The sequence below is a fragment of the Nannobrachium achirus genome, assembly GCF_963921795.1.
Source record: "Nannobrachium achirus genome assembly, chromosome: 4".
NCBI classification, from domain to species: domain Eukaryota; kingdom Metazoa; phylum Chordata; class Actinopteri; order Myctophiformes; family Myctophidae; genus Nannobrachium; species Nannobrachium achirus.
Window position 1 is genome coordinate 74,805,054 of NC_137813.1, and position 23,302 is coordinate 74,828,355.

At 40.6% G+C, this 23,302-nt stretch overlaps 1 protein-coding gene across 1 annotated transcript in view; it reads left to right on the plus strand.

Moving 5' to 3' along the window:
• The window catches only part of LOC308283185 (syntaxin-binding protein 4), a gene marked incomplete at both ends in the record, with an annotated part of 314,024 nt that overhangs the window by 129,590 nt on the left and 161,132 nt on the right, over positions 1-23,302 (plus strand). The window contains one exon of the mRNA XM_080723564.1: positions 12,145-12,218. Coding sequence (XP_080579690.1) covers positions 12,145-12,218 — 74 coding nt within the window. The remainder of the gene's footprint in view (positions 1-12,144; positions 12,219-23,302) is intronic.

Genomic DNA, 23,302 nt, shown 5'->3' on the forward strand with positions numbered 1-23,302 from the left:
CAACCAGTGTTGATCTACAGCAGGGGTGCACACTTTCTTGACGTGAGATCTACTTTTAAAATGACTATCTCAACATGATCTACCCATCCACAATGTTTTAGTTGAGGGCCTGAGGGAGGCTTTGGAATAGCAGCACTGGTGTTACATTTTAGACAAACACACTTACTGTAAGGGGGAAATGAATGGGAAATACTGGGAGAAATGGCTTCATCCCATTCTGTATGGAAGTGGTAGGTTTGGGGGTTCTTTGTAATGCTACTGACTCTTGAACAAAGTATTGCATTGGAGGTTTGCCTACTTTAGAAGCCATGAAGGGAGCTTTCTTCTTGATGTCATATTGACATATTCTTTTTATATTTTAATTATATATTTTAGAGGCATGTCATGTGGTCTACCTGCACACCCCTGGTGATCTACTGGTAGATCACCATCTACCTTTTGGGCACCCCTGATCTACAGCCTCAGCACACGTTGCCTCGTGGCGAGTTGTGAGCTTGTAAATCTGCTATTTTCGGGAGTGAGATTTAGTGTACACCCAAAAAAATAATCTCTCAGTTGAACACATTTTAAATGTGTGAAACTTTTCCACCCATTTTATATGAGTAAATTTATATATGGGATATATGTAGTCCCAAGTCAAATCTACATTCAATGCAATGCATGTTGTTCAATTAGTCCAACTCATTTTCATTAACTTAAGCCAAGTTAATTATATGAACTTAATTAATTTACGTTTGTCCAACTCAAACAAATGTTAACGTAAATGTGTTGGTTCAACTCATTTTTATGGAATTAAGCTAAGATAAATAAAATACTTTTACATTTACATAAGAAGAGTTCGGTTTCAGGTTTTCTTCTGGATGATTTGTTTCAAGTTTTACAATATCAACATACAGATGCATAATGGATATATGCAATAGCAATGATTATTGAATAATCAGAACATTTAAGAGAAAACCAACGCAATAACCTCAAAGTTACCATGAGTTCTTCTCTTTTAGCCTAGCATGGGGAGGGAGCTCAAGCTTAAACTAGCAGCCTAGCAGTTAGGGTTAGGGTTAAGGCTCAAATACTGACAAATCAAATTCTGACATATGACAGTCATCTTGCCAAGGCAGACACATTGATATGATACATTTAGCATTTTTAGCTCCCGAAAGCTTAAACATTTCCCTGAAAACCTAGAAAAATGCTGTTCCCAGCATGCTTTGCATAACATGTGACCAACTTATTTGACCAATCAAGGGAAAGGGCTGGAGTCACTTCTCAGATCTGTAAAATGTACTTAATAAAATTGAGTTGGATTCAAACAATATTCTCAGAATGATTTCAGCCTTAAAAACTACTCAATAAAATTGGTGAGAGGCGTGGTTTATGGGACTCTGGGAGTTTTCATTGGAACTCATTTTCAATGTGTTTTTAAATTCCATTACTAAGATTTGAGTTACATGAATGTAATATAAATGCATAATGTTAAATGAATAGATTTTGTATAAGCACTATTAATTACATTTGAGTTGGAACAATTTAATAAAAATGCATATATTGTAAATGTATATATTTAAGGTAAGCACGATTAATATTTGTTCAGTTACATCAATTCAATACATTTGCATATATTATAATTAAATACATTTAAATAAAGCCAACATAATGTAAATGTATCACATCTGGCACTATTAATAATATTTGAGTTATATCAATTAAATGTATATGCTTATGCCTTGAAGTGAAGTAATTAAATAAAGCAAACATAATTTATATGTGTCACATTTATAGGGGGGTTGAATCAGTTTTTTGGGTGTAGAGGGGGAAAAGTAGCATTCGTAGTACAGAGCCCTGGGGATTTCCATTCAACTAAGGGTTGACACTCTTGCCTAATGGGTGTAATCGCTTGCATTGTTATTGCTTCCTCAGGACTTATGTCATTGGAGTATTGATGTGTTTTACATTAGCATGCGTGCCAGTGGCTTGTTGTGTGTAGCTATGGACAGGGGCGTCACAAGGGGGGGGGGGGGGGGGGGTGGACTGAGTTACTAGGGCCCAAGGTGGAGGAGCGATCTTAATTATTTTATACTTTAGAAAAATAGCAGATCTACAAGCTTGCAGCGCGGCACCGAGTGCCGCGCTGCGAGCTTGTATCTGTTATTTTTGAAAAGTCCTGAAAATGTGTGCAAATCTTTGAATATATGTATTTTTTAAGCAAACATTTGTAACTCAAATTTTGCTTCTGGGGGTTCCTCGAACTAAATATTTTGAGATGGCGGTCCTTGACATGAAAAAGTTTGAGCACCACTGACATGGAAACATAGGTTTTTCAAAAAAACCTTAGCAGGATTTGAAATATTCAAAGACTTGCACAAATATGTTCGCGATTTTTCAAAAAATAGCAGATCTACAAGCTTGTCACTCGGTGCAGCGCTGCGAGCTTGTATATCTGCTATTTTTCAATAGTTAAAGCACAAAATGTGAGTGAATCCTTGCACCCAGGGCCCAGAATTTGGTGCGACACCCCATGGCTATGGAGCCTTGACCGCCTGAATGTACCGATAGTAGCATATTAGTAAAGCTAACCTTGAACTTGACTGTGAACTGTTCATTAGAGATCAACGTTCCCTGACTAATTCAAATAGGTCATGGACATGGTTCCTTCGACAGTGCTACGTACATACCCTGTAAAGTAACTAAGTAAAGTAACTAAGTGCAACTAAGTGCATTTAGGCTATACTATACAAATAGCAGATATACAAGCTCACAGCGCGGCACTCGGTGCCGCAAGCTTGTAGATCTGCTATTTTTTGAAAAATCTTGAACATTTGAATTTTTACCCGATTCTATAAGTGTCTTTTGATTCCTTCTAATGTTTCTATGTCAGCAATCTGGCTAGCCATCGTCAAAGAAAAGGTCCTTTTCACTTAACTGGAGCTCAGTTAGACTGCTCTCCAGAGACTACTATGTCAGTGGTTCTCAAACCTTTTCATGTGAAGGACCCCCAAAATGATATGTATTTGGCCACGGACCCCCATCTAAAAATATTTAATTCCAGGGACCCCCCAGAAGCAAAATTTGAGTTACAAACGTTCGCTTTAAAAATACATATGTTCAAAGATTTGCACACATTTTCACGACTTTTTCAAAAATAGCAGATCTACAAGCTCATAGTGTGAGCTTGTATATCTGCTATTTTTAATAGTTAAAGCATTCAATAATTTTAGGCCTAAATGGGTTAAGTAAAATGTTGAGATATTTGTACTTTACGTGAGTACTTCCATTTTCCAATACTTTTACTACATATTGTATCTAAATATTGTGCTTTTACTCCACTATATTTATTTGAACACTTTAGTTACTTGTTACGTTGCATATTTTGATTATTATTATTACAAAGCACACATTAACCACTTCGGCCCTGAATACATTTCGGCCATTTGAAAACGGCAGATCTACCAGCTCACAATGCGTTGCGATGCAACGCATTGTGAGCTTGTAAATCTGCTATTTTCAAAAGATTTGAGCGTGTGTGTGTGTGTGTGTGTGTGTGTGTGTGTGTGTGTGTGTGTGTGTGTGTGTGTCTTGCCACGTTGATATTTATTTGGCCACGGACCCCTATCTGACAATGTTTCGTGCCTGGGGCCCCCAGTAGATTTCTCAAATTCTGCCCGAGCCCGAGCCGACTCGGCCGGCCCAACGTTGTCGGGTAGGGCCAAGTCTAAAATAAATGAAGCAACAGAGAACAGGCGCATCCCTGTCTGTCTGTCTGTCTGTCTGTCTGTCTGTGTGTCTGCACGCACCTCAGCACTGAAGCCTGACCAAAGGACCAAGGATAATCGGTGACGCATACGGAAGTATTGCCTACTAGCAGCTTGGTTGTTGTGACGACGTCACTTACCGTACATAACCTTTGGATGTACGATAATGCTGCGTTAGCGGCATGAGCTCTGTGTTGGAGTGGCTGTTTGCGATGTTAAAAGACAGCTCAGAGTTCCACAAGTTTGTAATAAGTTATATAAATCCAAGAAACGTACATTCAAAGTTTTCAGGCCCGTTGAGAACTCTGGCCCCCAGAAGGGAAACAGAGTTTGTGTATTCAAAATGTTCATTTTATTGTATGCACACTGAAAACACACCACAAGGTGGCGTGTTTTCCCCTTTTGACAAATATGTTAATCATAAGATTATGAATGCAATTGTGCTGTCACATTACATCATTGCTTCAATAAAATGCCCAATCAATCAAGCAATCAATGATTAATTCAATCCGTCAATGAGTCAATGAACAATTATTATTTCTCAGACGGGTGGCAGGCATCTCCCTTAGAGAGAGGGTAAGAAGTTCAGTCACCTGAGAGAGACTTGGAGTAGAACCGCTGCTCCTACACCTGGAAAGGAGTCAGCTTAGGTGGTTCGGGCATCTAGTAGGGATGCCCCCCGAGCGCCTTCCTAGGAAGGTCCTCGATGCACGTCCCACTGGGAGGAGACCCCGTGGCAGACCAAAGACCAGATGGAGGGAGATTACATCTCCACACTGGCCTGGGAACGCCTGGGGACCCCCCCCCCGGATGGAGTGGATACTAGGGGTGTAACAATATAGTAGGCTACTGAATCGAAAAATCAATTTTAATTTGCAATGATCTACTATATCGATATGCGAAAGCATATATCGTACCGTGTTGTATCGTATCGCTTTACAATGCAGATAATCGGCATCGAATCACTTTGCAGTGCAAATAATTGATTGTATGGAAACTATGTATTTGTGCCTTGTATTTAGCAAAAGAAAGAAAATGAAAAATAGGGGTTTAATTACTTTTCCATTCCATATATTAGTCAACAAAATCAACACTGATATAGATACAGTATTATGCGCTTCTTGGTAGCCCTCGTGAACAGGTCTATTTTTAGCTGCGGCTGCCATGTGGATTTGTGCTATTATCTTTTTGTGTGGCTATAAGCTACTGTACATCTGTACAGTTCATAACTGCATGGACACGGAGCAGCCAGTACGCTATGCTGACACCATAACAGCACGGCAGCAAACATGCTACAAAGGCTGAAAATGCCTCTGACGTTTGCCAGGTAGGTTTCCGTTTTAGTTTTTTTTACGTTCTTGCAGTTATACGTATTTGTTAGATTATTATTATTATTTTTTTATTGAGGGTTAGTCTGGTAACTCTGAGCTTCATGCCGACATGTTCTTGACTGTCGGCAGTCAAGAACATGTCGATAATCAAAATCCATTATCCTGGGGTGCCAAAAAATATTTGCCAAAAAAAATAAATAGCCGATCTACAAGCTCACAACGCGTTGCAACGCTTGTAGATCTGCTATTTTTTGGCAAAGACATTTGATGGAGAGTGAAAAAAAGAAAAAAAAAGTATGTATATTATAAGTACCTTTTACCAATTATAGAGGGTTTAAATGGTACCTGATATGCAGCTCGGCAAATAAAAGGTGAATTGATCCCAGTGCATGACGGAGGACGATATCATGATAAATTAAATCTCCACGATACGATTATTGTGTGTGTTTTATTATCACGATAAACGATAATATCGTGCATCGTCCCAAACCTATTCTTGACACATAGAATGGAATCCAACTGGAATAGAAAAGTACAAAATACAATAGCATTGATTAGAATTCATTTGGAAATGCTTCTTTGGCATTTAAATACAAACAAAGAAGCACAATTACGGTAATAAACAATCCAACACTTAAAGCCTGATCTACATTTAAAAAGAAATTGCAAATCTACACGCTCATAATGCGTTGCGTTGTCTCATTGTGAGCTTGTAGCATTTTTTTTCCAGATGTGTGTGTGTGTGTGTGTGTGTGTGTGTGTGTGTGTGTGTGTGTGTGTGTGTGCGTGCGTGCGTGCGTGCGTGCGTGCGTGCCTGTCTGTCTGTCTGTCTGTCTGTCTGTCTGTCTGTCTGTCTGTCTGTCTGTCTGTCTGTCTGTCTGTCTGTCTGTCTGTCTGTCTGTCTGTCTGTGTGTGTGTGTGTGTGTGTGTGTGTGTGTGTGTGTGTGTGTGTGTGTGTGTGTTTTTAACATTGTTATTATGCCTAACTAGCAGTTGCATATCTGCTGGATATTTTTGAAAGCCAGCCTGCAAAGAGGATTAAGCTCATAATGCAGCCACGGGTGCATCTTACAATCCAATAGAATAGAAAGTATGATTAATATAGAGATGCAATTTGGAATAAAAAAGGGTCAATAATATTCATGCACATCATCTCTGTAAGGCACAAGGACAACGTACAGCTTCCACTATGTTCCATGCAAAATCTGTAACTCATTTTAATTATTACGATTATTTGTAACCACTCTGTGTATGATAGAGTATGAATACAACGAGCACATCTGCAAAACATTATAATTTACCAAGCTTTATGTATGTCATATAATAGAACTATTATTATTACATCTATTTCTAGGGGTCCTTGACATGACAAAGTTTGAGAATCATTGACATAGAAACATGCCTTTTTGTTTTGTTTCTTTTTTAACCTTAGTAAGGATTTCGAAGACATTTGTAGAATCGGATACCGACAAGGTTTCCACCCGACAACAACGAAATATAATTGGCCCACTGGCTTGTCACGTGTCATGATCTGAAATGGCAAATCTTAGAGTAGCAGCAGCGCTATAGAGAGATCTCTCTCTCTATAGCGCGCAATAAGGGCCTCTCCAACTCTTTTTCCCGGGCTGAATCAGGGACGCATACGGAAGTATTGCCTACTAGCAGCTTGTTTGTTGTGACGACGTCACTCACATAACCTTTGGATGTACGGTAATTCTGCGTTAGCAGCATGAGCTCCTTGTTGGAGAGGCTGGTTGCAAAGTTAAAAGACAGCTCGGAGTTCCACAAGTTTGTAATAAGTTATATGAATCCCAGAAACGTACATTCAAGGTTTTCAGGCCCGTTGAGAACTCTGGCCCCCAGAAGAGAAACAGAGTTTGTGTATTCAAAATGTTCATTTTTTTTAACCTTAGTAAGGATTTAGAAGACATTTGTAGAATCGGATACAAAAAAATTACAATAAATATATATATATATATATATATATATATATATATATATATATATATATATATGGCTGTGGTGTCAGTTCAGCAAAAGCTAGGACATGGCAAAGATGGGAGTCCTCATGCTGGATATGGCAGCCTGGAACGGTTGTTCAAGTGCAGCTAAACTTGGCATGTTAGTAAACGTGCCACAATTAACAATAATGCATTGCACCTGTGCAGCTGAACTGCGGAACCTGGGAATATACCATTCTGTCAAGATGGGGAGAATACAAGAGTGGAGAATATAATTATAATACCTTGTTAAAGTGACCATTTTCTTAAAATTTGCTTTTGTAGTTATTTTACTGTAATTTAACAACATAATAACCAGAACAGATTCAACCAGAGACATTCATGGATTTATATTTAAACGTAACTTTTATTCCCCCCCCCCCCCCCCCCCACCCCCCCTCTGGACCCAGGGTCTGGCAGCATACCCCTTCCTTATAGCCGAACTGGCGACCTCCAAGCTCACAATGCAGCGCGACGCGTTGTGAGCTTGGAGGTCTGCTATTTTCAATATTCTCACCAAAAGGCCCTTTCAGATATGTCAGCCCCTGCCTCTCTAACATTCTCTGCACGTCCCTGGTGGGGGATTCCCTCTTAGTAGAGTGGTAGAAATATAGAGCTCCCTGGTCGGAATCCCTGCTCTGCTCTGATGTTTCGTAGCAAGCCACTCCAAAGAAAAAAGAAAAATACAGAGGATATTTTCTAAAAATAATGGGTGTCGAATTTTGAAGTTACAATGGGTGTGTGTGGGGAGAGGCCCTGGGCCTGGAGGGCCTGGTAACATTTACATCAAATAACTAAATATCGAATCAAGCAAATTAAAAAAACTGTTCAGGGTGTTCATAAAAGCCTGATTAGACGATAAAAGTTTTTTTGAAAGTGAAATATCCCTTTAAATAGCCCATCTACAAGCTGAGAGCTTTTAGATGTATAGGCCTACGTCCCCACAGACCCCACTTTGAAGTACTTATCAAACCAGGGTGGTCCTTTCTTCAGGGTTCAACAGAAAAAAACGAAAAAAAAAAAAAAAAAAACGACACAGATTCAGTGGTGTAAAGTAACCAAGTACTTTTACTTAAGTACTGTACTTAAGTACAGTTTTGAGGTACTTTTACCGTACTGTAGTATTTCCAATTATCAGTACTTTTACTTACTCCACTACATTCTCCAAATATTGTACTTTTACTTTGGTACATTTATTTGAAACTTTTAGTTACTAATTACTTTACAGATACCAATTATAATTGGTTTATATTATAATATAATATAATGAACCACTTTAGCCCTATTTTATACTATTTGAAAATAGCCGATCTACAAGTTCACAACGCGTCGCATCAGCTTGTAGATCTGCTGTTTTCAAACATTTTGTACTTTCACTTTTGGTACTTTAAGTAGGCTACTTTTTGGTGCCAACACTTTCATACTTTTACTCAAGTACATTTTGAATTCTGGACTTTTACTTGTAACGGAGTACATCTACATTACATTATTAATACTTTTACTTCAAGTAAAGAAATGTGAGTACTTTTTTCCACCACTGCACGGATTGCACCTTTAAAAACGAGTCCTTCTCTTCCCAGTTGTTTTGGGTGAATGACGCACTCACACACGCACACAGCCACACGTGCGCCTCAGCTGCTGGCTTTGGGACATAATAATAACGGCGATCGCAGCCGTCATGGTGCGAGGACGGCGCTACGCGAACGATGGACAGATTCTAAACGGATAGGAGAGAGAGAAAGAGATAACAAGCACCACAATCATGCCTTCGCTGGGTGTCGTTATGAAAGGGGTTGTCCTCATCAGCAGGTAAACAAACTAGAAACAGCAAACACACACAGACACACAAACACACACAGACAGACAGACAGACATGTGGCCACGGCGCAGTAGGATTACACTGTCTGCCCTCTTAATCGTTGGGAATAGGCTACTAGCCTGTTGTCGGGTGGAAACCTTGTCCAAAACCCCGTTTGTTTTGTATTTATCATTATAAAAAATGATAGTGAAAACAGCCGATCTACAAGCACACAACGCCTCGCACCGCGAGGCGTTGTGTGCTTGCAGATCGGCTGTTTTCACTAGTTTTGTGCGACGGCCTTGTGTGATGAAGCAGGCTTTACTTAGCGAAAGAACGTACAAATGTGAAACTTGGAGATACGAGGTTTCTGCCCGACAGTGACGCTATATCTCTAGCAGGGGGGTTTCAACACTTTTCATGTCAAGCTCCGTTGTTTATTCGGCATTTCTTTGAGCCACGGTGGGTCCACCGTTCGATGACTTAATAGCCTCCCGGTCAGACCCCAAAACTTAAAATGTTTTGTTGTCCTTGTCCTACACTTACAACTGTAGGCTACTGTCATTTATTCTCGTATGAATGTATATCCATAGGACACGTGTATGTGGAGAAAAACAAAGACGAAAGAGTAGAGGGGGTTGCCAGTCTGCTGGTCTGTGCAGTTTGACAGTTGGCATGTTGGTGCTGAAGGGACAGCGACATTCAGTTGGCATGATCTCACACCTGCACACGACCTACATTAACAGTCAAATCCCTGAGAGTTCTTTTGAAGGTGGCGTGAAGTGATATTTTGTGGTTGAATCAATTTAAATTGCTTTATATTTGGGATGGTATCATCATTGCTAGAATCTAGGGCAGGGGTCTTCAACAAGGGGTCCGGGACCCCTAGGGGGTCCTCAGAGTTACAACAGGGGGTCCTCCAAATCTTTGTGTGATAGAAGCTTTTTTTCTCCTTTTTTATATTAACCACTTGAACCCTAGCGTCCATATTCGGAGAAGTTTAGCCAAAAATAGCCGATCTACAAGCTCACAACGCCTCGCAGTGCGCTAGGGTTCAAGTGGTTATGAAAAAGGAGAAAAAACTGTTTCTATCACTCAAAGATTTGGAGGACCCCCTGTAGTAACTCTGAGGACCCCCTAGGGGTCCCGGAGCCCCTGTTGAAGACCCCAGCTCTATATCATTGTGTTGAGTTGAATACGATTTTCTTTTTCTTCCTACATTTCATTGACAGCTTCGCAGACTTGTTTGACAGCATCAGTGTTTAGACGTGGAACGTATTATCAGTCCTTATTTCTTTAACCATTATCTTATGCTTTAGCTATTGAAAAATAGCAGATATACAAGCTCGCTCTAGCAGATATACAAGCTTGAGCGAGCTTGTATATCTGCTATTTCTGACCTGATTATATAAATGGCTTCTAAATCCTTCTAAGTTTTTAAAACGCCTGTTTCTATGTGTCAGTGGTTCTCAAACTTTGTCATGTCAACCCCCATCTCAAAAATTTTCGGAATCACGGACCCCCCCATAAGCAAACATTTGAGTTATAATTGTTCGCCTCAAACAAGATTCAAAGATTTGCCCAAATTTCCACGATTTTTCAAAAAATAGCAGATCTACAAGCTCACAGCGCGGGACACGGTGCCGCGCTGTGAGCTTGTATATCTGCTATTTTTCAATATTGAAAGCATAACATAATCAAGTGGTTAAATTCTAGAGTGACACGGATGCAGGTCTCATGTGTATTTTCAGACACCCTCAATGCTCGACTGCAGGCTCTGTACTTGGTCTGCTCTTTTCACCCCCTCTACACCAAACCTCCTTGCTGAAAATAGCAGATCTCCAAGCTCAAAGCGCATGTCCGACATGGTGTGAGATTGTAGATCGGCTATTTTCGAAGAATGCTCCCCTCAGAATAGAGGTGCTATAGGGTTCAAGTGGTTGATGTAAAAAAAAAAAGGAAAAACAAATAGCCGAACGCGGCACGTTGTGAGTTTGTAGATGGACTATATTTTCAGCATGCAACCAAGCATAAAATGACCTTTTAGTTCTACTGGATCTCTTCTCCACAAGTACCTCCGTAACATTTTAGTAAAGTTTTAAATTGTCAATATCTAGTCTTAGTATTAGTCATAGCTTGGTTTTTTATTTAGTATGTATTAACACTGGGTGGATTGGCAGCATTTTTACCCATGTTTCTGCCTTTCTTGCTGCAGCACATTATTTTCCGAGGTGGCTGTAGTTCTTTGTTGACATCATTTGATATGTAACTACAGTATATGCCACACACAGCAAAAATGCACAAAATGCAAGTTCCTCTCAAACTCCACCCAGCACAGGAAAATAAATACACTTTTCCAATGCAGTAGTTCTCAAACGTTTCAGGCCACAACCCCCGAAATAATATCATATTTGAACAAGCACTTGGTGTTGTTGGAGTTGAGGCATCATATTTCGTTTGACTCGGTTCCACTGATAAATATTGTGTTACGAAGCTCAGTTAGCTTGTAGACTGGCTATTGTTGCCTCTTTCTTTGACAAATTGTCCAATGTTTGACTGAATCTTTATAGGATAGTTTGCTGATTACTTCAGACAGCGACATGCGACCTCGCCCTAAAGGGCCATCTGGCCAGTGATGTATATCGGACCAGTTACATTGACCCAAGTAATGAAACAACAAACTATTTCCTTGCTTACAGTATAGTGAAAGTGTTGCACTGGCCGAGAGTGGCCGTCCGCAGAGCGCAACGATTCTTCTTTCTTGTTTGTTTTTGTTGTGCTCGGCTGTACACAACAGTCCTTTTTCTTTTTCTTACTGTCCTGTATCCTGTAACCTTAACTGCTGTGTGACTCTGGGTGACTGAATTTCCCCCTTGGGATAATAAAGGTATCTATCTATCTATCTATCTATCTATCTATCTATCTAAACAAGGAAGTGCTTTCAAAAACATTCTTGAGAGCAACATTTAGTTGTAAATGACGCTGTGTGTTTGTTTACATGGTTGACATGTTGGATACAGCACAAGATTCACACAGTGCAGCCTCAGCACAGCAGGTGTTCTGAGCCTTTGATTAGGCAGTGGTCTGTTATCAAGAGGAGCGGTCTGTTATTCAGAAATATCAGACCGCTGATTTCAGCGATTGACCAATCGGAATCAAGCATTCAAACAAGCTGTGTCAATAACTCTTTTTAATCCTCTCCTCTCCTCTCCTCTCCTCTCCTCTCCTCTCCTCTCCTCTCCTCTCCTCTCCTCTCCTCTCTTCAGGACGTTGATGGGTCCATCAGGAGTTGATCGTGCCGTGTACTCCGTGGAGTTTAACGAATGTGAGGGTGGCCTGGGTAAGTGATCCTCCCGTGTCCACACACACACACACACACACACACACACACACACACACACACACACACACACACACACACACACACACACACACACACACTTGGGCATCAACAACTTGTGATTTTTGCAAGTCAACTCGACTCAGTAAAAAGTTGCAGTCGACTGTATCGTTTGATGACATCATCACATCACACACGACCCCCCAATTATTTGGGGGGGGGTCCCCAGATGATTAACTTAATGTGAAACATTGTTTTCTCTCTCAACTGTAAACAAACCAACATAAAGTTTAAGTGTATAGAGGGTATCTGCACATTTCTAGAGTGAGAATTAAACTTTGGCCAAATTGTCAAATATATAGAGGCAGAAATTTTGAAAATAGGCAGATCTGCCTATTTTCACAATAGATTTTCTTTTATTTTTTACTTCGATTTTCGACTTTCTCTGGTGGGAGTCGACTTGTGTAATGAAGTCGACTGAGTCGACTTGTCGACTTTTTCGTTAATGCCCTAACACACACACACACACACACACACGCACACACACACGCACACGCACACGCACACGCACACAAACCACAAACAAAATAAGCTGTGCTCCAATGGATCCGATGTTAGTGCGGTTGCTGTAGGCCACCAGTTCTCAAAGTGTTTTGGCTGCAGTACCCCTTATAATGATATCTGAAGCCGAGTGCCCCCTTCCCCAGACTACAGCATTTTGCTTATAAAATGTAAATCAAAAGTCTAGTTCCCATGACAATAGGTTCAAAATAAAACAGCATAATGGTAAACAAACATTGCTTAAGCTGTACTAGTCGGGTTATTGATGTCATTTGTATTTGATGATCAGAATCACACAGTCTGTGAATGTTTTATCATTGAAATGACTAAAAATACATACCGGTATTCCCTTTTTCAATTTTTTTTGTCTCGCATCTCTGAGGTGTACAGGATCACAGAGGATATTTATGCTCAACACAACCTCTTGGAAATACCTTAGAGCAGGGGTCTTCAATGTTTTCAGGCCAAGGACCCCTTAGTTGAGAGAGAGATGAAGCAGGGACCCCCACAACCTGTTCATAGATTCCATATAGTTTCATTGTTTGACAGCACAATCGTCAGTGTATTTTGGATTCATGTGAATTAGTGTTTTCAGATATTTAACCAGTTGAACCGTCAATAGTAATTCACTCTGTACTTAGTCTGCTCTTTCTCCCCTCTACACCAAAAATAAATAAAAAAATAGCCAATCTACAAGCTCACAACACCTCGCAGCACGAGGCGTTGTGAGCTTGCAGATCGGCTATTTTTGGCTAACGTTCTGAGAATATGGACAGTAGGGTTCAAGTGGTTAATATAAAAAAGGAGAAGATTTGAAGGACCCCCTGTAGTAACTCTGAGGACTCCCTAGGGGTCTCGGACCCCTGTTGAAGACCCCTGCCTTGTAGTTTGAGAAGGAAAAATATGCTTTTTTCTTGCTCAAGTTATGGACATGATGAAATGATGTAATTGTTGATGTTAGTTGTTGATTTATCAATGAACATTTTCTCCAATCTGTTACATGCTTCACACTGTCGTCACTTTTCACACAACACCACATTATACCGTATGCGGGGGTCTTCAACGTTTTCAGGCCATGGACCCCCTTAGTTGAGAGAGAGATGAAGCAGGGACCCCCACAACCTGTTCATAGATTCCATATAGTTTCATTGTTTGACAGCAGAATCATCAGTGTATTTTGGATTAGATATTGAACCACTTAACGGTCAATACTTAAAACTTCACTTTTCACTCTGTACTTAGTCTGCTCTTTTTCCCCTTTACACCAAACCTCTCTTAAAAAATAGCAGATCTACAAGCTCACAACGCCTCGCGTTGCAGTTACTGTACATGAAAGAAAAAAAAGTGTATTGACATCAAAGTGGACTGGAGCTTTCGCCGTGGACTGAAGACTCACCTTTTCAGACTCCACCAAAACCCTTAGCACTACTGGAAAATCAATGTCCATACATGAGGCTAGTTAGCATTTGTTTTTTTAGGTTTTTTAGAAATATTTTTTATTATTTTATTTTTCTTTACAGATTATATTGTTTTTCTAGATAGATATTAATTTGCATTTGTTATATTGCTGTTGATGTACTGACATTTAATCTTGTTTATTATTGTGATATTTTATCTGCTTATTGTAAGTCGCTTTGGATTAAAAGCTAAATGCCTAAACTGTAAACTCTAAGTGTAAAGAAGGAAAGCCGTCTCTGGCAACATTGGCAATGGTTGTTGGTCTTGCTGCTGTTAGGTCTGCTGGCTTTGCTAAAACATGCTGCTTGCTTTCAGAGTTCACTCTGTTGTACTGCTGCTGCGTGAAGTAGGCTGCTGGAGCAGACTCCTGGAATGGAGTGCTTGTATCGGAGCGTTCTATCGGACATTTTAGCTGAATTGCGACATGATCCGGTCTAGGTTTTTTGGCTCATATCGCGTCTATATGCAATATACCGTATATCGTATCGTGGCATCACTACTAAGAATATAATGGGAAACTTTTTACATGTTTTTTGGATGACCCTAAGGATCATAAAAAAAACGATTACTATTGCAATTTCTTTCGGGTCAAACCTCAGATTGACTGGCCTAATACTGCAATGACTCAATTGTAAGAGTAAAAGTCCTCAATTAAAAATGTACTTGAATAAAAGAATGAAAGTATTGGCATCAAAAATACTTAAAGTACCAAAGGTTAAAGTGCAAAATGTTAGAAAATAGCAGATCTACAAGCTCACAACGCGTCGCATTGTGACACGTTGTGAGCTTGCAGATCGGCTATTTTCAAACAGCCTTGTATAAAATGTCACGGTAAAGGGGTTTATGTATGTTTTATAATATAATTTATACCTGCAAATAACTAGTAAGAAATGTTTTCAAATAAATAATAGTGAAGTAAAAGGACAACATTTGGATCCGAGATGCAGTGGAGTAGAAGTAAAAGTATTGGTAAATTGGAAATACTAAGAATTTGTACTAAATGAGGTACAAATCACTCAAAAGTGTAGTTAAAGAGGCAGTGCCATAGTTTTTACTTTTTTTCTAGTTTTCATGTGTCTATGAGGTTGATAGTATTCCATTAGACCCCCTGGTGTGGTTGTTATGAGCAATTATGTATTCCCTTTGTATTTGGGGTTTCCTCCTGGAGGCTGACACCTTGTGGGTCAAAAGTGCAGATCCAAAAACACAGATAGAGTGACATCATATAATCATCCCCTCCCCTTTTACCATTCTACCCAACACTGTGGGTGTGGCTAACTTCAGCTGGGTCACCACCCACCATGACAACCAGGCATACTTAATGAACTGGTGGGTGTGGCCACATAAACAACACATTTTAACTCTTTCTGTAAAGAAATCTTCCTCCTAGTATAATCATAGCACCTGATAATCATGTTTTAATAGTCAGGGGGGGGGGGGGGGGGGGGGTTGAATGATCATGGCACCCCATTTTTAAAGGGGTACTGTCACCTAAAGGGGTTGAGGGGCAGATTACACTGTGACATGAGCTTCTCTGAAAACGGTCTGAAACAGTCTGAAGCTCATGTCACAGTGTAATCTGCCCCTCGCCCCCCAACAGCTGACCAGTACAGTAAGTAGTCATACAGTCAGGCTATACAGACAATTAATTTGATTGGCTTATAATTGCGCATCGCCACAATGACATCATACAAATATTAACTTGTTTTTTATGATGATTCTTAAAGTGACAGTAACCCTTTAGGTGACAGGCCCCCTTTAAAGGGCCACTTCACCTCTGGGACAACCAGATCTTATTTTATTGTTGTTTGGGACACGATCAACACAATCCTGAGTTATTTTTTGTGTTCAATTTGTGTTTTGAGATATTTTAGTATTTCAGCATGACTAGTGATGCATTTTGCATCATATGATGCATTTTGCATCATCATGCTGCATCATATGATGCAAAATGCATCACTAGTCATGCTGAAATACTAAAATATCTCAAAACACAGATTGAACACAAAAAATAACTCAGGATTGTGTTGGTCGTGTCCCAAACAACAATAAAATAAGATCTGGTTGTCCCAGAGGTGAACTGGTCCTTTAAGTACAGTACTTGAGTAAATGTACTTACTTTACACAACTGTCCAAAAGAAACAATAACGCTTCCACTGCGTGGTTGTACAATGCAGCACGTGTTCCCACTGCACTTTTACAGTCAATGGAAAGATGCTTTATGGTCCTCAAGGGAAATTCACCAGGGATTCTCTTCCACAGTCCATATAAAAAGCAAATGCATGATCCAATGAATCCTGAGGTCTTATAAAAACACATCGACACCCCAGAGAACACTGGCTACCTAAACCCCATATACCACCCTGACTGGCGGCCCCCAGGGACCTAAATTAGGGCCCCTACCTTATTTCCTCCCCCTAAACGCCCACGCAGAACTGGGCTCTGGGCTCGTTTAGCCGTCTAGCCCAGTGGTTCTCAACCTGTGGGTCGGGACCCCCAGGGGTTCCCTAAATGATTGTGTCTGTGTGTGTGTGTGTGTGTGTGTGTGTGTGTGTGTGTGTGTGTGTGTGTGTGTGTGTGTGTGTGTGTGTGTGTGTGGGGGGGGGTGGGGGGGGGTAAACAAACCAACATGAAGTTAAAGTGCATAGAGGGTATCTGCACATTTCTAAAGTGACAATTTAAGGACTTTTTAATACCTCTAAAATGACAAATTAAACATTGGCCAAATTGTCAAATATTAGAGGCAGAAATTGTGAAAATATCAGATCTACATGCTCACAAGTGAGCATGTAGATTGGCTATTTTCACAATAGAATCGTGTTATACGAAATGTAATGCCTCAACTCTTAGTGCTCGTCAGGGTAGGGGGTCCCCAGTTCAAACATGATTATTTTGGGTTCGCAGGCTGAAAAGGTTGAGAACCACAGGTCTAGCCTGTCTGTTGTGAGCTTGTAGATCGGCTATGGTGTGCGTTGAAACAGTAGTGAAATAGTGAAAACAGATATCTTTGAAGATATGGGTGTGCCATACCTTATGCGTTGTAGTTTGTGTTCATTTTGACAGCAAATTTGGATTTAGTTTTAGTCATAGTGTAGCGCTGCCACACATGTATAATAAAGGACTTGTTTAATATGGTGTTATGGTAAATATTATGCCTATGGTTAAAAGTAATCCTTAAAATTAACGCCATCCTTAAAGGAGTGGTTAACCCCCAAAATTACTTTTTTTTCCTATCGATTACTCACTTGAGTTCAATAATATTATTTTGTACACGTTGTACCCCCAAATGCATTTGGGTCTCCATCTGGAATCAATGGGGGTACATTTATTGAAATGTAATTATAGGATTCTTCTAAATCCTTCTAAGTTTTTTTTGAAAAACACATGTTTCTACGTCAGTGGTCCCCTAACTCTTTCATGTCAAGGACCCCCTAGAATTATAAGTATTTGGCCGCCGACCCCCGTCTCAAAATATTTTGTACCAGGGACCCCCCAGATAGCCAATATTTGAGTTAGAAATGTCCATTTTAAAAATGAGATGTTCAAAGATTTGCACACATTTTCATGATTTTTTCAAAAATAGCAGATCTACAAGCTCGCAGCGCGGCACTCTGTGCCACGCTGCGAGCTTGTAGATCTGCTATTTTTCAATAGTCAAAGCATTCAATAATTCTAGGCCTAAATGGCTTAATAATCAATCAGTCAATTGTGTTCTGGCTTCTATCAATGGAGCAAACGTACTATACAGCAAATGTACAGTAAGTTCCTATTCGTTGGTATAATAATGAAAAGTAATTTCTGTCCTTGGAATCTACAATAATCATTCTAGGTGTGCAGAGTGCTTGGAAGGAGCATTTTTTTTAAATCCATTTCGCCAAGCTGTAATAAGCACTGAAACTGCAGGCTGTGTCTGTTCGCTGTAAAAACACGCGCACACGCGCACGCGTACACACACACACGGCCACACACAGCATTTAGGCCTAGAATTATTGAATGCTTTAACCAGTGAAAAATAGCAGATATACAAGCTCACAGCGCGGCACCGAGTGCCGCGCTGTGAGCTTGTAGATCTGCTATTTTTGAAAAAGTCGTGAAAATGTGTGCAAATCTTTGAATATATGTATTTTCAAAGCGAACGTTTGTAACTCAAATTTTGCTTCTGGGTGGTCCCTGGAACTAGATATTTTGAGATGGGGGTCCGTGGCCAAATACATATCATTTTGGGGGTCCTTCACATGAAAAGGTTTGAGAACCACTGACATAGTAGTCTCTCAAGAACAGACTAACTGAGCTCCATTTAAAGTGAAAAGGACCTTTTCTTTGACGATGGCTGGCCAGATTGCTGACATATAGAAACATTGTTTTTTTCAAAAAACCTTAACAGGATTCAAAAGACACTTATAGAATCGGGTCAAAATTCTAATTTTCACGATTAAAAGAAAATAGCAGATCTACAAGCTTGCAGCTGTGAGCTTGTATATCTGCTATTTTACAATAGTTAAAGCATAAAATAATGATACACAATAATGTGTACCCGTTCTAAATGGGTTAACATACGGTATGCCCAGAGGCAAAAGACACGGCTCACCGGCCCAGGTGATGACAGTGAATACTGATGATTATAATAAATAGCATTAATCGTAATAATGTCACAAATCATATTTGTGAACACTCACTGATAGCCGTGTGCACGTGATGCAACAGTGTTCATTTTGTTGACTAAAACGTCTGTCGACTACTTTTTATTCACGGACGAAAACAAAATAAAAACCAAGCTTTGTTGACACTAAATATATTGACAATTTTGTCAACAAATAAAAAAATAGACCAAAACGTTAGGGAGGTACTGGTGGAGAAGAGAGACAGTAGAACTAAAAGGCAAGTCGTTTTATGTTTGGTTGCATGCTGAAAATAGCAGATCCACTAGCTCACAGCGTGTGGCAGCGCGACGTGTTGAGAGCTTTTAGACCGGCAAGCTTTTTTATAGCTGACCAAAACGAACACATTACAGACGTCTAAAATATGACTAAAACTAAATCAAATCAGCTAGAAGGTCCTGGGTTCGATTCCCGCCGGGGGACGCTGTGGGCGCTGGGGGGCGTGTTTCTCCCTCCGCGTCATCAGCGCCCACACCCTAGGTGGGGTCGGCGCCTTCCTGTGTGGAGTTTGCATGTTCTCCCCGTGTCTCCTAGGGTTGATACCCTCACAAAAACATGCAGTAATCATGGTCTCAATAATGCCTCCCCCTGGCCAGCCGGGGTGCCTGATGGAGGGGAAAGGAACTGGTTGGAATAACGTGTTCCTTCCATGCGCTACGTCATGGGTATTCAACTGGCGGCCCGCGGGCCAAATGCGGGCCGTGGGGACCTTCCTTGTGGCCCCTGGAGCAATTTTGAAAAAAAAAAAAAAAAAAGAGTTTGGAAAAAAAGAAAAAAAATCCAAAATTGTTTTTTGTGGAGGCTAATGAACGTTTGTGCGATATGAAACGTGAGCTTCATTTTACCATAATCACAGTAATCCCTAATCATATTCCATCATATTCAAGTGAAGTGACTCCAGTCAGAGCACTGCAGCTGAGCAGAGTGGAGTGTGTGTGTGTGTGTCTGCGACCCACCTGATCCTCGTTGAGCATCGTTAAAGAGTTAAAAAGACGTTAGTGCGGCCCCCGGCCCCTTGGGTTTCTGTCAATGTGGCCCTCTGGACAATTTAGTTGAATACCCCTGCGCTACGTCCATCCTGGGGAAATCCCCCCTGTCAGGTGAAAAGAAACAACTTGGACTACTCATGCATTGAAGGAAGCAGTCCGTTGTCAGCAGAGCAGAGCCCAGGATTACATAGGCAATTGGCACTGGGTGAAAATGGGTTGCAAAATCGTAAAAAAAAAAAAAGGAACGTGCAGTTTGAACACTTCAACCCCAGCAAACGCACGGTGGGGAAAGCTTTCCCTGAAAATAACAGATCAAACTGAAAAGACCACATAGAGCCGTGAGGAAGGCTTTACGGGGTGATGTCTTTCATATTTTAATCACAGATTAATGTGTGCTTGGGATAAAGACAGTCTGCAACCTCCATAAGGAGTTGGGGTCGGGTCACTTTGAGTTCAACGGATCGCAGAGTTTTTTTGTTCACTAAGTGCTACTATGTTTATTGTTTACTTACCATGCGGCAGACAATCACTCCTGTCCGTGATAATGTTGTTGATTGATATTTGACATAGATTTCTGTAAAAGCGGAATAATATATATATATATATATATATATACAATTATTTTCCGATAGAGATACTCCGATTGCGGGGCCGATACGATCACCAATCAACTGGAATCAGTATCTGCCGATACCGATATTCCCGATGACAGCGTCACATCCATATATTCTTCTATGTATTGTGTTTCTGTAGCAGCATTTATATGTTTAATGATTCTTCTTACAAAACATTGACATTGTATATTAAGTATAAACATTATTAGATTGCAGGCTGAGGTCCTTTAGTATCCAATTCAACTTATAGGAGTTGAAGCTGAGGTTACATTCAGTCCCACAGATAAATATTGGGAAAATAGCTGATCTAGCTTGTAGATCGGCCAAGCCGATAGAGGCAAAGCCGATACCGATCAAAGCCGATAGAGGCATCATCGGCCGGTCGCGATCACTCACCGATCAATCGCCACATCTCTATTTTCCGATGCATACTGCAGGCTTTGTTGACAGGATTAGGAAGAGATCATCCATAATTTAAAGCGGAAACGCGAGTGATTTCCCATGTGTGTAAAAAGGGTCAGTTTAATGTGGCCAATTAATGTGCTGGCTGGTTGTATTTGGTGGGGGAAAATGGCTTATCTCTGCTGAGAGTATGATCAGCATGTGAAGGATTTTTTCCAGGAGCACTGAAATCCTAGGCAATATAGCCCATTAACCCTGCAAGGCCCACCGTTGCTTTTTGGACACATTTTTATTTTATCAAAAAAAGAGTTTAAAGAATTTGTCTTTTCTGTTCTTTTTTTCACATTAACATCACCATTGGATCCTATTGTTTAATATTACAATGCCATCTCACATTGGCCACGATATTTGCATATGAATACCCCCCACGGAGGCTGACATTCACACAACTTCAAGATCTCTGGAGTCCAGAGTCTAGACGAACAACATCTCACTTTTTCACTGAAGCTATTCCTCACAAAAACATAAGTGAAATGCCTGTAATATTTTATTTGGTGATCATTAGAATGTCTAGAACATGTACATATGTTATTATTGTGAAAAATATCCCCAAAATGCAAATTAGAGCATGATTTATGATTTATGATTCATGGCTATAAAACCTTACAATTTTTTTTTAAAACATTACATTTTCCTCTGATTAGGACTCCTACAACACCATCTGATTAAAAAAAAAAAAAGAATAATAATAAAAGTTTGGCCAGTAGAAATTAATTCGGGCCTTGCAGGGTTAAGACCTGAGTCCCATTTTACAAAAGTCTTCTAAATCCATTTTAGGTTTAAAACAAAACAACAAAAAGAACATATGGTTCTATCATCAGTGGTTTGGTTAGTGTGTTTGTGCGTGTGTGCGTGCGTGCGTGCATGCATGCATGCGTGCGTGCATGCGTGTGTGTGTGTGTGTGTGTGTGTGTGTTTTGTGACATAACTCTTCTATTCTGAGGTGGGGGGTCCCTGGCACAGAGCATTTCCAGATGGAGGGGTCCGCGCTTAAATCAGGGGTCATCGCCATGCTAGCTTGTGGTAGGGATGGGACGATATGGAAATGTCATATCACGATTATTGTAACAAAAGTAATCGCGATTAACGATATTATAGCCATAATCAAAATCCATTATCCTGGGGCGGAACATTTGCCAAAACATAGACGATCTAAATAGCAGATCTACAAGCTTGTAAGACAGTGAAAAAAAGACTATATAAAGTATATATGTCACGGTTTGTTGGAGAAACAGGACGGTCGAGAAACGGAGCACTCGCGGTGCCGCACGGGGCGGAACAAGCGGTCGCCCACAACAACGTCCTCCAGGCGGAGCCCATCGATTGTCCACGACATTGCAAGCGGCGCGAAGGCCAGCGGACCTTGGTCCTGCTCTTCGCCCCCGAGCGCCGCAGGCGCGAGTGGCCGCGAAGAGCGGGCCAGGGCCGCGCGGCCGGCGGAGCGCCGCGCGAGTTACGAAGCCGTGGTGAATGCAATCGTTATATTTATGCCCAGGCCGTAAGGCCTGGGCAAGCCCATGATAAACGCTCATAGTAAGCTAATGGCTAAGCTAATGGCTAAGCTAATGGCTAAACACCGCCCAGCTAGGCTAGTAAATAAAGAAAGAGTCGCAAACGAGTGACGTCAGCGCCTGCACTAGTGAATGGCTGTCTATGGGCTGTCGTCGCCATCTGGTGGTGATTAGTGTGTGGTGAACGAAACAAGCGCTCTTACAATGAACGTCCTGAGTTACCCAAACATACTGTAACATATATATTATAAGTACCTTTTACTAATTATAGAGGGTTTAAATGGTACCGGATGTGCAGCTCTGCAAATAAAAGGTGAATTGATCCCAACGCATGACGGAGGACGATATCATGATAAATTAAATCTCCGCGATACGATTATCGTGAGTGTTTTTTATCACGATAAACGATAATATTTCTTATCGTCCCATCCCTTGCTTGTGTTCGACATTTCAGTCAAAATTCAATTTTTCTTTTACCACAGACATAATAAATGAGTGGACAATAAGGGTCGATTCAGGCTCTAATAAGGTACTGAGTTTATTTTGGTTCGGCACTGTCCAGATCCAAATATGGGTCTGGACAAAAAACAAACAAACACTGATTTAGTGCAGTGGTTCTATACCTTTTCAGGCAGTGACCCCCACTATAATCATATTTTAACTGGGGACCCCCCCACACACACTCTACTGTACGAGGATTTTGTATAACACAGTTCTCTCTATTCTAAAACAGACAATTTAGCGTGTAGATCTGCTATTTTCACAATTTCTGCCTCTAATATTTGGCCAATGTTTAATTTGTAAGTCCTTAAATTGTCACTTTAGAAATGT